The 13,737-nt window shown below is 38.8% G+C and overlaps 3 protein-coding genes across 3 annotated transcripts; 1 reads left to right on the forward strand and 2 right to left on the reverse strand.

Moving 5' to 3' along the window:
• Nucleotides 1-143: 143 nt before the first annotated feature.
• On the reverse strand, nucleotides 144-1,609 carry LOC145467288 (uncharacterized). Its single transcript, XM_081450831.1, has 3 exons — nucleotides 1,197-1,609; nucleotides 1,018-1,111; nucleotides 144-167 (listed from the first exon to the last, which is right to left on the reverse strand). Exons 1-3 carry the CDS (start codon nucleotides 1,607-1,609, stop codon nucleotides 144-146), a joined length of 531 nt encoding a protein of 176 aa, XP_081306957.1.
• Nucleotides 1,610-2,370: 761 nt separating this feature from the next.
• Nucleotides 2,371-6,427, forward strand: LOC145467612 (transcription elongation factor A N-terminal and central domain-containing protein 2-like). Its single transcript, XM_081451189.1, has 3 exons — nucleotides 2,371-2,898; nucleotides 3,949-4,290; nucleotides 5,084-6,427. Exons 1-3 carry the CDS (start codon nucleotides 2,797-2,799, stop codon nucleotides 5,303-5,305), a joined length of 666 nt encoding a protein of 221 aa, XP_081307315.1. The 5' UTR covers nucleotides 2,371-2,796; the 3' UTR covers nucleotides 5,306-6,427.
• Nucleotides 6,428-6,527: 100 nt separating this feature from the next.
• On the reverse strand, nucleotides 6,528-13,563 carry LOC145467611 (putative exosome complex component rrp40). The gene is made up of 4 exons (XM_081451188.1): nucleotides 13,058-13,563; nucleotides 11,897-12,046; nucleotides 7,694-7,842; nucleotides 6,528-6,779 (listed from the first exon to the last, which is right to left on the reverse strand). Exons 1-4 carry the CDS (start codon nucleotides 13,274-13,276, stop codon nucleotides 6,569-6,571), a joined length of 729 nt encoding a protein of 242 aa, XP_081307314.1. The 5' UTR covers nucleotides 13,277-13,563; the 3' UTR covers nucleotides 6,528-6,568.
• Nucleotides 13,564-13,737: the final 174 nt, after the last annotated feature.

Consider the following 13,737-nt stretch of genomic DNA (forward strand, 5'->3'; position numbering starts at 1 on the left):
CATCAAAAGAAAAACAATACCTTCATTTGACATTCTCAAACTCATTAATTATTCATGAGCTGATGACCCAATCAGCTCGCATCAATTGGGTCAGGTGCATGTATGTTGATACCCAATGAACATACCGATCAACACACGGTAGATTAGTTCAAAAACTGATCAAGACACTGATCAAGAAAATTGAATTTTAATCAGTCTTAATTATAATTCTAAATACAGCATTTTTCCCGCTTAAATCATTGCTTACAACAACAATACAGCAACATATTATTCCTTCTTAGACATCGTTACATTAATTGTACAGTTTTTGAATTTTCCTTTCTGGAAAACAACATCCGTTAAAGATTGATCCTGTTTCTCTGTGGTAAAACATGTAGTTGTACTAACAACACTTGGACCTAGGATCTTTGAAACTTTAGACACATTTTCTTCTGTAGGCTTTTCGTACTGCAACAATACATTAGAACGATGCCCCGACCTTTCGCGAATCAATTTTTCTTCAACCCCAGAATTGAACAGGGAGGAAACACAAGTAACGCGCAAACTGTGAGCGGTTTTGCGTTTAAAGCCTGCCGCGTCGCACATGTCAGGCAAAATCTTGTTCAAGCTGTTGATGCCTACGGGCGCTTTATCGAATGCGAACCTAGTTTTTGATGGCTTAAAGTAAAATGCAGTAACTTCCTTTGCATGAGTCTCAACTAACCCTACATACAATCTGAATATCTCAACAAGGCACGGCTCGTGCTTTTCCTCAATAGAATGACAAACGTGCTTGACCACTCGCGGCACATACTTTAGATCACAAAGACCTCCATGATAAGTTTTAGAGGCATTTTCTTCAAACTTAATAAAATTTGGACCAATTTCAAAGTTGTTTACAACAATATTTCTGTGATCTCCCCCCCGCAACCCAAAAACTTTTCCGTTGTAGAAATAGATCGTGTTCAATAACGACTTAGCTGATGTAGTTCCCAGCAATTTCTTTTGCCAGAATACTGCTTCTTCTTGCTCGCTCACAAACTCCTTTTCCTCTTTCTTACACTTAATGTGAAGCCCTTCTCGAACGCCATTCTTCATCTCGGCATCTAAGCAACGTCGGAAAAGGACAAACCTTCAAAAAATAACACACAAAATTAAAGTCCTGAAACAGTGCATTTTAAATTACTAACCAATTCGGTCTAAAAGTTGTCAAGTACCTTTTGTCACTAGCGTCCAGAGGATTCAAAGCTTCTGATCCATTTTTCTCCTCCAAATAACGCTTGAGGGCACAAATGATACCATAAACAGACTTCGGAGGGTATCTTTCACCGGACTTTTTAGCTACCTCCATCACAAATTTTGACAACCAATAGTTCAGCGACAGAGCGTCCATTCCAGCAATATCTACACTCACAGCGGTAACATTGTGTAAATCGTAGTCCTTGAAGAGACCGCCACAATCTAATACCGGAACTTTAACCTCTCTCAACCTCTGCCATTCGGCAAAAATGTTCACAGCCCACTTGTTTTTATACTTAGTTGAAACTGGAACAGCATCATTCACCAAAACATTTTCTTGAGAAGAGGTTTTTGGAACTCGAAAACGTTCTGATCTCCACTCGATCTCCATCACGCGGCATAATGTTAATTTATTAAAAATTCAACCTTTAAAACTTGCCCACATGGCCGCATATAAAAGATTCATTTCATTTACCATATGAATAAAAAACAGACAATAGCCTATTGAGCACGCCTACTAATTACCTATTCTTCGAAAAAAATTCTCATGCTACTTTGAGAAGCCAGCTCAAAAACTCGTGCTTCGTTTTTCATCAGGGTTCCAAACACCTCGAAACAATAAAAGCACTCCGCCTTCGGCGTCGTGCTTTCATCTGTTTCTCGGTGTTTGGAACCCCTGATGAAAAACTCGCACTCGTTTTTGATCTATTACTTCATTGACTGTAAAGGTATTTTCATTTTGGTCGAAAAAAAATTCGTTGTCGCGAAACGACAATCATTTACACTTCAGGACATTCAGTTTTCAACAAAAGACTTTCAATAACACAATTTGCATGAGAACTCACAATCAATTGCATTATTAGGCAACCATATCCATGAAGGTAACAATCTTTAATGCGGCGAGACAAACATTACAGCCATAATAACATTTATTTTTGAAAGATAGAATATCAAATTCGCTGAACGATTTATCCTTCAATTGCTCACTATTGAGGCATCGTGGCAAACACGTTTGCATGAAACGAAACCACTGTCCACATTTAGCTGCCGTAATGGTACCAATATTTCGTTGTAGAGCTTGCTGCAACAGCAAAAGGTGTATAAAGTAGACAAGTAAGAGGAGAAATGGAAAAGGGCAAAAATATAGCAAGCTAATTAGATGCCCTTGTTTAATTGACAGTAATAATTAGGGTAAAAAAGTTAACTTAACATAAAAGAGGACTACTTTGACAATGTTATGACGAAATTCATTGTCAGTAACAGGTCAGACGCCTTAAAAACTGACATCAATTTGTTTTTTACGATAACAAATTGTCAACTCGTCCGCCCTCGCTCGTGGACGCATGCCATAAATTATAAATTCATATGTCTGTCCGCTTATTGACAATAAAAATTAGCCAATGAGCGCGCGAGAATTTCTGCAGTTATATATCGTAAAAAGTTATCCAGTTTTTTCCCGCCAATATCTTCAAAGCCTGGGTAGCCTGGCCAATTCACATTCAATATGGCCGGCGACTTCCTCTCTCGACTACCTGTACACGGATTTGGTGTCTTATAAAGTTGTTGTGAAAGCACATAATGGATAGATTTGTCGTTCGAACCAAACGTCTTCCCAGATCCGAACGTGTATGTACAGTGACCAAGGATAACAAGAAACAGGCCACAATCGAGAGTCTCGCGGTGAGTTTATGGGATTATTTCTGATTATAGCTTTGTGCGCACTGAGGTGTTTTTTTTTATTATTATTTATATATAAGTTTATATTTTTTAATTTAAATCTTTAGAATGCCAGGGGCAGCGAAACAATTCCTTCCTACAAAAGTCACACAAGTAGCTTGTGTGTTTCGTTTAGCCCCGACGGCGTTGATCAAATTGATGTTATGTATTGGTTCAGTTATTGGACTGTCAGACCATTAAAATAACTGTACATGTTAATCTTAACTATTCTAACAATTGTATGTCTCGATCTTTACCATTTGAAATGGCTTAAAGGGTTCTTTAACATCCTACCTTTGGGAAGATTTCAAAGAAAAGACCAAATGAATATATACAAATTATGTCTGAACTGAGGGAAGGTTTTATGCACAGTCAGCCAGCATGATCTTATAGGTTACAATTTGTATGACCCAGGTTGGTAGTCTGGCTAATTACAGTCAAACCTAAGCGGCCAGTTATAAAAGTCCCGAAATTATTGTTCGTTAAACACTGTAAATAAAACCCCCTATTTACCAGCCACCTCTATTTAGCGGCCACTTCGGCCACCTTTTGGTCATCCCAATGAAGATTTTTCTTTTGTCTTTACTTCTTTTAAATGGCCACCCAAAATTTAAATTATACACTTAAATTACCTGTTTTGGAAAAACGTGATGGTAGATAAGAGTCCAAAATAGAATGTGATGAGTGATAAAAGCATTTAAACACACATTTATCATGATTGTCTTGACATGATTACATGTTCACTAACTAAAGAAATTAACCAGATGGTGGAAATATCCAAAGTAAACAAACCCCTGTTAAGTGGCCAATCCTTATTAAGCGGCTACCCTCCATTTCCCCAAGGGTGACAGCCTGTGTCACGGGGGAAGAGGCAGCTGTGACACAGGCTACAAGTGTGACTGCTCAATAGAGGTTCCACTGTAAAAACTTCAGTCTCCTAATTCAAAATCAGGCAACCAATAACACGTTTCTATTTGATGCCTAGTTTATGTGTTTTCTTTTTTTTTCTTTAAGAGTGTGGTTGTGGTAGAAGAAATACAACACCTCAAATGTCAGTTGGAGAGTGACGTTTCCTCATCCGAGACAATTTTGTCGGCATTGAAATTGTTAGGTTCAAAGAACTTATCAAAAGATGTGCTACTGTCCACGAAAATTGGTCACACAGTCAATGGTCTTCGACGTCGAGGAAGCAGCAATGAGATAAGAGAACAAGCAAAGCAAGTTTTCAGAAGATGGAGACATTTTATCAGAGACCTTGAAAAAGAAAAACCCCTCATAGAAGTTCACTGTGACAAAAAAACTGAAGTTATTAGAGGGAAGGCAAGACAGCTATTAGCTGATGCTCTTCAATCAACGGTATGAATTGATTTAGTATTGATCCCAGACGTCTGTTGAAATGGCTGTCTTTCAAGCCATTGCACGCATTGCTGGTTTAAGCCACAGGTTCAAAAAAAGTAACACATGATGACAAACATCTCTTAGCTACAGTTTGCAGCACGGCCATTGCAAATTCCTCAAAAGTAGCAAGTTCAAGGCAAATCTTGTCCATGGGATGGATTTTGAATTGTTCAAACTCTTCTCTGTAACATGTCTTCAATTGTATCTTGCTAGAAAATGCAAAGCTTGACATGAAACTTACAAACAAACTTGCGAATGGCAGGAATTGGCGGGAAAGATTTACTCATTACACAATTGAAAAATTCATCATCACATGATCACTTTGTTTGAATCCATGACTGAAACCAACAGTGTGTCCAATGGCCTGAAAAAAAAGCCATTCCAACAGACATCTGTATGACGGTATGTTTTTATACCGAAGACCTATTTGCACTGGCAAAAAAGGGTATGGATCAGTTATAAAAGCTGTACATGCACTAGCCCTGGGCCTGGTTGTATGAAATGGGATTATCAAATCTTGCATTTTTTTAGCATTTATTTAACAAATTCGGATTTCAGTTAAAAAAATTGACTTTCACTATCAGTTGCCAAGGAAAGTTGGCCAAGATGTGTTCATTATGGAGATTTAACTGTTTGGTTCTTAATAGTTTACAATGAAGGCTGGTGTAATATTTATGACTTGCATCAAAATTATGAGAAACAAGCTATATATTTACTCAATGCACAGCATTTCTTTTCACTTTATTTGCAGACTGTAGAGAATTTACCAGAGCTTATTGAAAGAACTGTGTTTCACACTTTTGGCAGACTTATCAATAACACCTACAAGAGAAAAATGCGCTCTTTAGTCTTCACTTTGAAACACAGGGATGCTATCAGAGAGAAAGTTATAGGTGGTGAAATAACTGTGAAGAAGCTTGTCACTTCATCTGTTGATGAGCTTATAGATTGTGCAAATGGAAATTCAAAATAAGAAAAGTTAATAATTTTATTGTCAATAATTACTAAGAAATTTTATACAAGTTAGTGGAGTTTTGTTTTTATTTTATTATAGATATTTTGTTTGTGAACCATATATATCAGGGCTTCTGTGAATGCAGTCTTTCTGTTTATTAGGAAAGTAATCAAAACCAGCAAATATAGTTTAATAGACCATGTTCATTTTCTCGGTATTGGACTGGCACTAGCTTGTAATGGTGGCTCATGCAGAGGGAATAATTATTAAAAAGAGATAAATGTTATTTGCATTTGAAAAGACTCCCTGCATTAACCTCAGTTGCAAGACAGTTCCAGGCCAAAACTGAGAATACATGTATGGTCTATTAGAAAATGTTATGTACAGAATTTTGGGATGGACCTTTTTTTTTTTCTTAGGGAGGGGGGGGGGGCGGGGGAGGAGGTCGGGCAATTTTCTGGGGCATGAGTTTTTCTCTTCCCCTGTAGGTTGTGCATGATTTTTTTGGAGGTGGGCAATAACTTGTGCAAGATTTTTTTACATCAGAATAGGACCTGGAGAGCAGAAAGCACTTGCTCAAAATTTTTCCTGGTGGCTCCCCTTGCACAATTTTTTTTCAGCTGCCTTGCTGTGTGGGATTTTTTTTTTCTTGTAAACTGCCCAACCCCTCCCCCCACCCCCCCCCCAAAAAAATAATGGTCCGTCCCTTAGAGCATATCTCATGCATCATCATCATCAGCAGCAGCAGCAGCAGCAGCAGCAGCATCGTCATCACTGCTCTTTGTGCCAGTAGGCACATAAGGCCTGCCGCCATGTCATATCTCGTGCTCTTTCTCTTAAATACTCAGCTGGTATCTTCAATTGCAACAGTACCTGCAGACCATACATTTTGGTCTTATTATGTGATTCAAAGTGTAACGAAACAAAGCTGTGAAATATTGCAAAAAGCATTGCTTTCGAGTTTGTTGCTAACATTGTATTACATCTAGTCTATTACATCCAGGTTTCAGTTGTTCTTTCTTCTACCACATGGTCTTTCCTTAGGGAGTCACGCATGGCTTGTAGTTAGTTTTTGAGACCAGCCAATTTTTCATGTTTGTCAGTCTGGATTGCTGAATTAAAGACAAGCTTATGATAGCTACAAGTTGCAATTCCGTAATGAAAATGTTGCTTTGTCTTGATGCAAGTTTTCTCTCTGATATGAGATTCCATACAGACTACAAATGAGTCTGTCCCACAATGAGTAAAAGAACATTTGATGTTTCCACTAAGGTTTCAGGATTAAGACTGTATTCCCTTTACAAGCTGTTTCACCATTGTCTCAATTTGATTGTTTGTCATGTACTCAGAGTTCGAAATAGCATTAGCGATGGTTATAGTGTTGGGTGTTGATGCTGAATTGATCCACACACGGCCATTCATCCCCACTGTGCACTCAAATGGGAAGTATCTTCCAAGGCATTTTAAGAGGACAAACTCTTTGCTGAGAAGTCTGCAAAAAAGAAACTAGAGAATCACTAAAAAACATAGTGCACTCTGGTCTGGATTGAGCGGTCTGGTTAGAGAACTGGCCGGAGGATGCAGTGTTGTGTTCTTGGGCAAGACACTTCACCTTTACTCTCACAGTGCCTCTCTTCACCCAGGTGTGTAAATGGGTACCGGTGAATTTAATGCTGGGGGTAACCCTGTGATGGACTTGCATCCCATCAAGGGGAAAGAAGAAATACTCCTAGTCGCTTCATGCTACAGAAACTGGAGATAAAGGCTCGCCTGATGGGTGTTAATTTCAGGTACCTATCCCACTCTGGTATTGGAAGTACTATTGACATTGGGTGGGGGGAGTGGTGAAATAATTCACGCAACTTCATAACAGTCTTTAAACTGAGCTTACAGCTAAAGGCTTTTTGGGGGCAAGAAGGGAGGGTTACAAAAAGTGAAAACTAAGATGAAGTTTCAAAATGAAAACTCTTGAATACATTAAATACAGAAAGAGTTAGATAACAAAAACCATATTTTGTAAACTGGAATGGGTTTGTAGATCTATATACTGAGGTTTGGTTAGTGCCAAGGCCACTTGCTCCCCCAAGTAATTTACACAGCATGAATCACAGCATGGCACTGGCCAGCAATGCCATGATACAGCTGTAAGTTGAGTTTTTGTCTTGTGTTTAAATGCATGTGTAAACTACACATCCTTTGGTGTCAGTAAGGGGACTTATGTCCAGGGAGGTTTTCAATAAGTACAATGTAGAATATTATGCTTGGTTATCCACTGAAGAACATGGACGAATTGACGAATAATTTCTGGGTACAATTTTTGCTTCTTCGTAGATGTATAGCTTGTTTACAATAACTAGAATTTTATGGTGTATCAAAAGTTCCAGGACTCATAGAAATCTCACTCACTTTCGTGAAAGCCCAAGAGAACAGTTGATCATAAATCCACCAGATAATTGCCCCAGACCAGTGCTTTTTCCACTGCCATCTGTACAATCTAGCTCAGGTTCCATGTCCTTGTTCGCAATACACAGTCTTGCATAAACAATGTCACCTATCTGAAATAAAAATACGGCAATGGCTATGAGAAAGAAAATGGATATTGCATGCTGACAGAACCCCTTGAACCCGTAGAAGTACAATGTAGCCTTGGTCTATTGTCTAAGGGTCTGCTAACATGATTGACAGCAGCAAAACAAATTGATCAGTAAGTAGACAGTCCCCCACACTGCCAAACTACAATTGTAGGTTTCAAACAAGGAAACTTGTCGAGGAAAAATGACATGTACATGTAATTAAATAGGGATTGATTATAGTTCCTCAAGTTACATTGGTTATTATCCTACTGTTTGAAAAGTATCACAAGTCAGCATTTTAGGTAGGTAAGTAAAGTCTGCATAATGAGCCAAGTGGCCCATCAGGCCAGCTGGCACTTATCTCCGGTTTCTGTAGCTGAAGCGACTAGGAGTATTTCTACTCCCCCATGGATGGGGTGCTAGTCTATCACAGGGTTACCCCCAGCATTAAATTTGCCAGTACTCATTTATACATGTGGATGGAGAGAGGCACTGTGAGAGTTAAGTGTCTTGCCCAAGTACACAACACAGTGTCCCCGGCCAGGGCTTGAATCTGGACCGCTCTATGGAACGCCAGAACTGTCTTATGATACTTTTTTTTATTATATTGGGTGGTTATGTCATTATATTGAGTAGTTATGTTATTATATTCGGTGATTAACTCATTATACTCGGTGCTGATTCCATTATACTTGGTGCTTATGTCTTTATATGCGGTGCTGTCTTCATTATATTCGGTGCTTATTCCATTATATTCAGTGCTTCCCTCGTTATATTCGGTGCTTTCTTTGTTATATTCGGTGCTTACTTCATTATATTCGGTGCTTACTTCATTATATTCGGTGCTTACTTCATTATATTCGGTGCTTACTTCATTATATTCGGTGCTTACTCATTATATTCGGTGCTTACTTCATTATATTCGGTGCTTACTTCATTATATTCGGTGCTTACTTCATTATATTCGGTGTTTACTTCATTATATTCGGTGCTTACTTCATTATATTCGGTGCTTACTCATTATATTCGGTGCTTACTTCATTATATTCGGTGCTTACTTCATTATATTCGGTGCTTACTTCATTATATTCGGTACTTACTTCATTATATTCGGTGCTTACTTCATTATATTCGGTGCTAACTTCATTATATTCGGTGCTTACTTCATTATATTCGGTGCTTACTTCATTATATTCGGTGCTTACTTCATTATATTCGGTACTTACTTCATTATATTCGGTGCTTACTTCATTATATTCGGTGCTAACTTCATTATATTCGGTGCTTACTTCATTATATTCGGTGCTTACTTCATTATATTCGGTGCTTACTTCATTATATTCGGTGCTTACTTCATTATATTCGGTGCTTACTTCATTATATTCGGTGCTTACTTCATTATATTCGGTGCTTACTTCATTATATTCGGTGCTTTCTTCGATATGATCGTCACCAGTCTTCGCAAGGGGTCGTACAATTTGGAGGTAGTCTAGGGAAAGCCGGGAAAAACGGGTGTCACGAAAACTCAGACCCCGAAACAGACCCCGAAAACTCAGACCCCTCGAAATTAAAAACTCAATTGTTATCACCCGAATTGCTCTATGGCCACAATGGGGCGAGATGTTTATCTTCTCCGGTTTATGTTTTCGCGTCGATCGAACGGTGAAACACAAATATTTAACTTCTCAGGTTTATCGCTGTCGCGTCGGTCAAACAGTGAAGAACTAACAAGGTTTAGAACAGCAGCCGACACTGTTTTTCAAAACAGACCTTTTTTATGCAATCGTATGCAGCAAAAAAATGTGTTGTTCTCTGAAACATACTCGTTTGATCGCAATCTGCTTTTTGACTTTATGTGCGTTGCGTGACTGTCGGCATGTAAAAAGTCAACACGTAAAAAGCACGTGAAGGTCGAACCGATTGAACCGCCATGTCTGGTCTCGAAATGTGAGTGAATGAAAATTGAAATGAAGAATACAAAAGCAAAACCCGACACAACGTAGAGTGATTTTTTGAAGGTGTACTATATTTCGGCTGGCCAAACCAGCCTTCTTCAGGTACAATGGAAGATTTTACATTGGTGCGTGTTTTTATGTAGCCGATATTTACGTAATACCGGACTACGCAAAAGTAATTGATCGTGTAAATTGAAGATACGCATACGGTAAAATAAAATAACATGATAAAAGAACATAATAAAAGAAAACAAATGGAAACAATTAATATGTTTCTTCGCGGATGTTCAGACCATTAGGATCAATTGTTCTGCCTTTTTGAATTAAAAAAGCTTCCCTGGCCGTACGGATAGAGTCTTGGTTAGAAACGATTTTTTCGATGGGGATTAATTGCATGTCGTTAGCAGTGTGGTTAGGAGAGGACAGGAAATGTTCGGCGGCTGTAGTAGGTTTAGATTTGTTGTTAGGGTTATCTATGGTACGGCGGTGTTCATTAAATCGGTCTTTTAATCGTCGTTTCGTCTCTCCTATGTATTGTAAATTACAGCGGTTACATTGAATCATGTAGATGAGGTTTTTAGTGTCACAGGTCAGGTTGGATTTTATGGCGCGCGTTTCCCCGGTAGAAAAGAAGGTATATGTAGTAAGTCCGTGAGAAATGTAGGGACAAGTAGCACAGTTTTTGCCACAACGGAAAGAACCAGAAGTCGTGTCGGTTTTTGCTTTTGTATTCTTCATTTTATATGTAAAGCCGATTAGATCACTATTGATCCAACGTATACCAGCAGGATCATCGTTCCGGCTGCTTGCTTAAACATTTTATAGAAAATTGAAAACTGGCGCGAAGGCCCCGCCACGAGGCAGATTTAATAATTAACTAATCCAAGCGGTATATATAAAAAAAAAAAACAAAACAAAAAAAGAAAAAAAAAAAGAAATAGAAGTGTTTGGTTTGAAACTTACTGTTTCCTGTAAGAAATATTCACTATTCCCGTTATAAGTTGGAACGCAAACATGGCTATCTCTATGTACTCTTTTTTTCTTTTTTTTTTTTCTAAATTTTGTTAATTTCTGCGGGTTACGTGCCGACAGTCACGTAACGCATATAAAGTCAAAAGCAGATTGCGATCAAACGAGTATGTTTCAGAGAACAACACATTTTTTTGCTGCATACGATTGCATAAAAAAGGTCTGTTTTGAAAAACAGTGTCGGCTGCTGTTCTAAACCTTGTTAGTTCTTCACTGTTTGACCGACGCGACAGCGATAAACCTGAGAAGTTAAATATTTGTGTTTCACCGTTCGATCGACGCGACAACATAAACCGGAGAAGATAAACATCTCGCCCCATTGTGGCCATAGAGCAATTCAGGTGATAACATTGAGTTTTTAATTTCGAGGGGTCTGAGTTTTCGGGGTCTGTTTCGGGGTCTGAGTTTTCGTGACACCCGTTTTTCCCGGCTTTCCCTAGACTACCTCCAAATTGTACGACCCCTTGCGAAGACTGGTGACGATCATATCGAAGAAAGCACCGAATATAATGAAGTAAGCACCGAATATAATGAAGTAAGCACCGAATATAATGAAGTAAGCACCGAATATAATGAAGTAAGCACCGAATATAATGAAGTAAGCACCGAATATAATGAAGTAAGCACCGAATATAATGAAGTAAGCACCGAATATAATGAAGTAAGCACCGAATATAATGAAGTAAGCACCGAATATAATAAAGACAGCACCGAATATAATGAAAAAAGCACCGAATATAACGAAGAAAGCACCGAATATAACGAGGGAAGCACCGAATATAATGGAATAAGCACCGAATATAATGAAGACAGCACCGCATATAAAGACATAAGCACCGAGTATAATGAGTTAATCACCGAATATAATAACATAACTACTCAATATAATGACATAACCACCCAATATAATAAAAAAAAGTATCATAAGACAGTTCTGGCGTTCCATACCGCTCGCTCCCAAGTCGAGTGCACTAACCATCACGCCACCGTGCCTTCAAGACAGCAACTTAAGCCTCAAAATATGACGCACAATTTATCGGAATGTGTTCTACCTGAATGTTGGGTTTGTTCTTTTTGGTAGCTCCTTCAAATGACAGATTTGGTAGTGACGCAGGCATGGCCCCTCCAATATCTACTTTATAGCTATCGGAACCTCTGTTGGTTACAATGCCAATAACTCTTTCCTCCTTGACTGGGATGTACTGGAATAACATAAAATATAGTAACGATGAGGATATATTAGGGGGGAATTCCTACCCCCCTAATATGGGGGATGAGGGGTGGGGGGCAAAGCTAAGTATCCCATACCCTGTTAGTTGTTGGCTTAAACATCCCATATCTCATTCTTTTATCTTTCAAAATTAAACAATTTTCTTAAAGACCTCAGTGATTATTAGAGCTATAAAATACCTTTAAAAAAAAGCTGAACCTTACCCTAATTAAATTAAATCTTTCATAAGCCAGGGCAATAACAAGTTAATAACCATACAGGTGTATGATGTTTTTGCCTTGGGGGGGGGGGGGGGTACTCTAATATAAACAGGACAGGAGTGTTGTACCTTTTAGGGGTTAAAAAGCAGTTTTGGTACCTCTTAGGGTGTTTAGCCTCAAAAGATCCACAGCTGGAGCTTTTGCAGAATCTTTTAGGGTACTGAGCCAAAAAAATATGACAGGAGATAATGCGTTATGCAAGAATTGGTACCTCTCAGGGGAGAAAAAAATTTCAAGGCACATCCACAAAACAGGATCTTGGTACCTCTTAGGGGTTCTTTTCAAAATTTCTGACAAGAATTCTGCCCCCCCCCCCTCCTCCCCGCCCCGTACATTTTATATGGGAGTCCCCCGGAGGGGCTGTTGTCGTTGTTGTTGTTGTCAAATGCTGACCGAGAATTACTTGGTCCCAGACTACTGATTTTCCAGCCTTCTCAAATGTAAATAATACATTTTCTTACAACACACTTACAATGCATATACAATGTAATTCTTTTTCGATCTCAACAATTGGAATGCGTTTTAAATTACCCTACTACAGTAATTGCGGGATCAAACATTTATAGTGGAAAGTTTAAGCAATCGTACTAGCTATTTCTATGCCAATCCATGAAACATCACACCTTAAAAATTATTTCAAACACTTCATATGCAAAACCAAGTCCTCGAAAATTAACAAACACGAACGTTGCAAGGAGACGGCAAGCTTGTTTTCAACTAACCCTTCTTTGATTGCAGTCGATCAGGTAGGTTGCCGGATTTCGATGTCTCAATACACCAGCTTTGTAGGCTAAAATCACTCCATTTTCTTCTCGTAAACCGGGGCCGAACTTTATTTTGCTTTTTCCTTCAAGAGTTGCTTCCAAATCTGCTACCTTTCCGATAACATCGCCAGGCATTACAACGTGGTTGACAAGAGCTTCAACCTTCTTGTCCGCCATGTTTGTTTGATGATCCGCTGCCAGCTCACAGCCGGCTCATAAAGTCTTCCTAGTGTCCAGGCCACATTAGTCTCCAGGGCCTTCCAGCAGAATCTCTCGGGCCTGCGCGCCGTCCTGTCCAGTCCCAAGACAACTCCAGTGTTACGATTTTTCGATTCTTCTAGTCCATGGCAATCCATTTCAGCTTGCTGTCAAAAAATTTCCAGTGAATATAAATTCCTCTATATAAACAACGACTCCTGATTGGGCTATCTGCAATTACAAAAGAAATCTTTGAGTATCTTTGAGAGCGGTTTTCAATTGAGTCTCGATTATGGCTCCTGGTCTCGAAAGTAATCAAACGGTTTATTACGGTTTGAGATTGGCAGAGTAGTCTACTTGGTAAGTAATTGGTTTGGTTTTGGTTTACGACACTCAATTGAAAACCACCCTAGATATATTCAATTGGACCAAATTCTCGT

The sequence above is a fragment of the Orbicella franksi genome, chromosome 14 (genome assembly GCF_964199315.1).
Source record: "Orbicella franksi chromosome 14, jaOrbFran1.1, whole genome shotgun sequence".
NCBI classification, from domain to species: Eukaryota; Metazoa; Cnidaria; class Anthozoa; order Scleractinia; family Merulinidae; genus Orbicella; species Orbicella franksi.

What these genes read in the sequence shown, in the direction of transcription:
- LOC145467288 (XM_081450831.1), bottom strand. Translation starts at nt 1,609, where the DNA reads ATGGAGATCGAGTGGAGATCAGAACGTTTTCGAGTTCCAAAAACCTCT. An exon ending in CTGGACGCTAGTGACAAAAG is followed by an intron (nt 1,112 to 1,196) that starts GTACTTGACAAC and finishes TATTTTTTGAAG; the next exon opens with GTTTGTCCTTTTCCGACGTT. An exon ending in AGAAAGAGGAAAAGGAGTTT is followed by an intron (nt 168 to 1,017) that starts GTGAGCGAGCAA and finishes TTTCTTGATCAG; the next exon opens with TGTCTTGATCAGTTTTTGAA.
- LOC145467612 (XM_081451189.1), top strand. Translation starts at nt 2,797, where the DNA reads ATGGATAGATTTGTCGTTCGAACCAAACGTCTTCCCAGATCCGAACGT. An exon ending in CCACAATCGAGAGTCTCGCG is followed by an intron (nt 2,899 to 3,948) that starts GTGAGTTTATGG and finishes TTTTTCTTTAAG; the next exon opens with AGTGTGGTTGTGGTAGAAGA. An exon ending in CTGATGCTCTTCAATCAACG is followed by an intron (nt 4,291 to 5,083) that starts GTATGAATTGAT and finishes CTTTATTTGCAG; the next exon opens with ACTGTAGAGAATTTACCAGA.
- LOC145467611 (XM_081451188.1), bottom strand. Translation starts at nt 13,276, where the DNA reads ATGGCGGACAAGAAGGTTGAAGCTCTTGTCAACCACGTTGTAATGCCT. An exon ending in TCGACTGCAATCAAAGAAGG is followed by an intron (nt 12,047 to 13,057) that starts GTTAGTTGAAAA and finishes ATGTTATTCCAG; the next exon opens with TACATCCCAGTCAAGGAGGA. An exon ending in TCTCTTGGGCTTTCACGAAA is followed by an intron (nt 6,780 to 7,693) that starts GTGAGTGAGATT and finishes TCTTTTTTGCAG; the next exon opens with ACTTCTCAGCAAAGAGTTTG.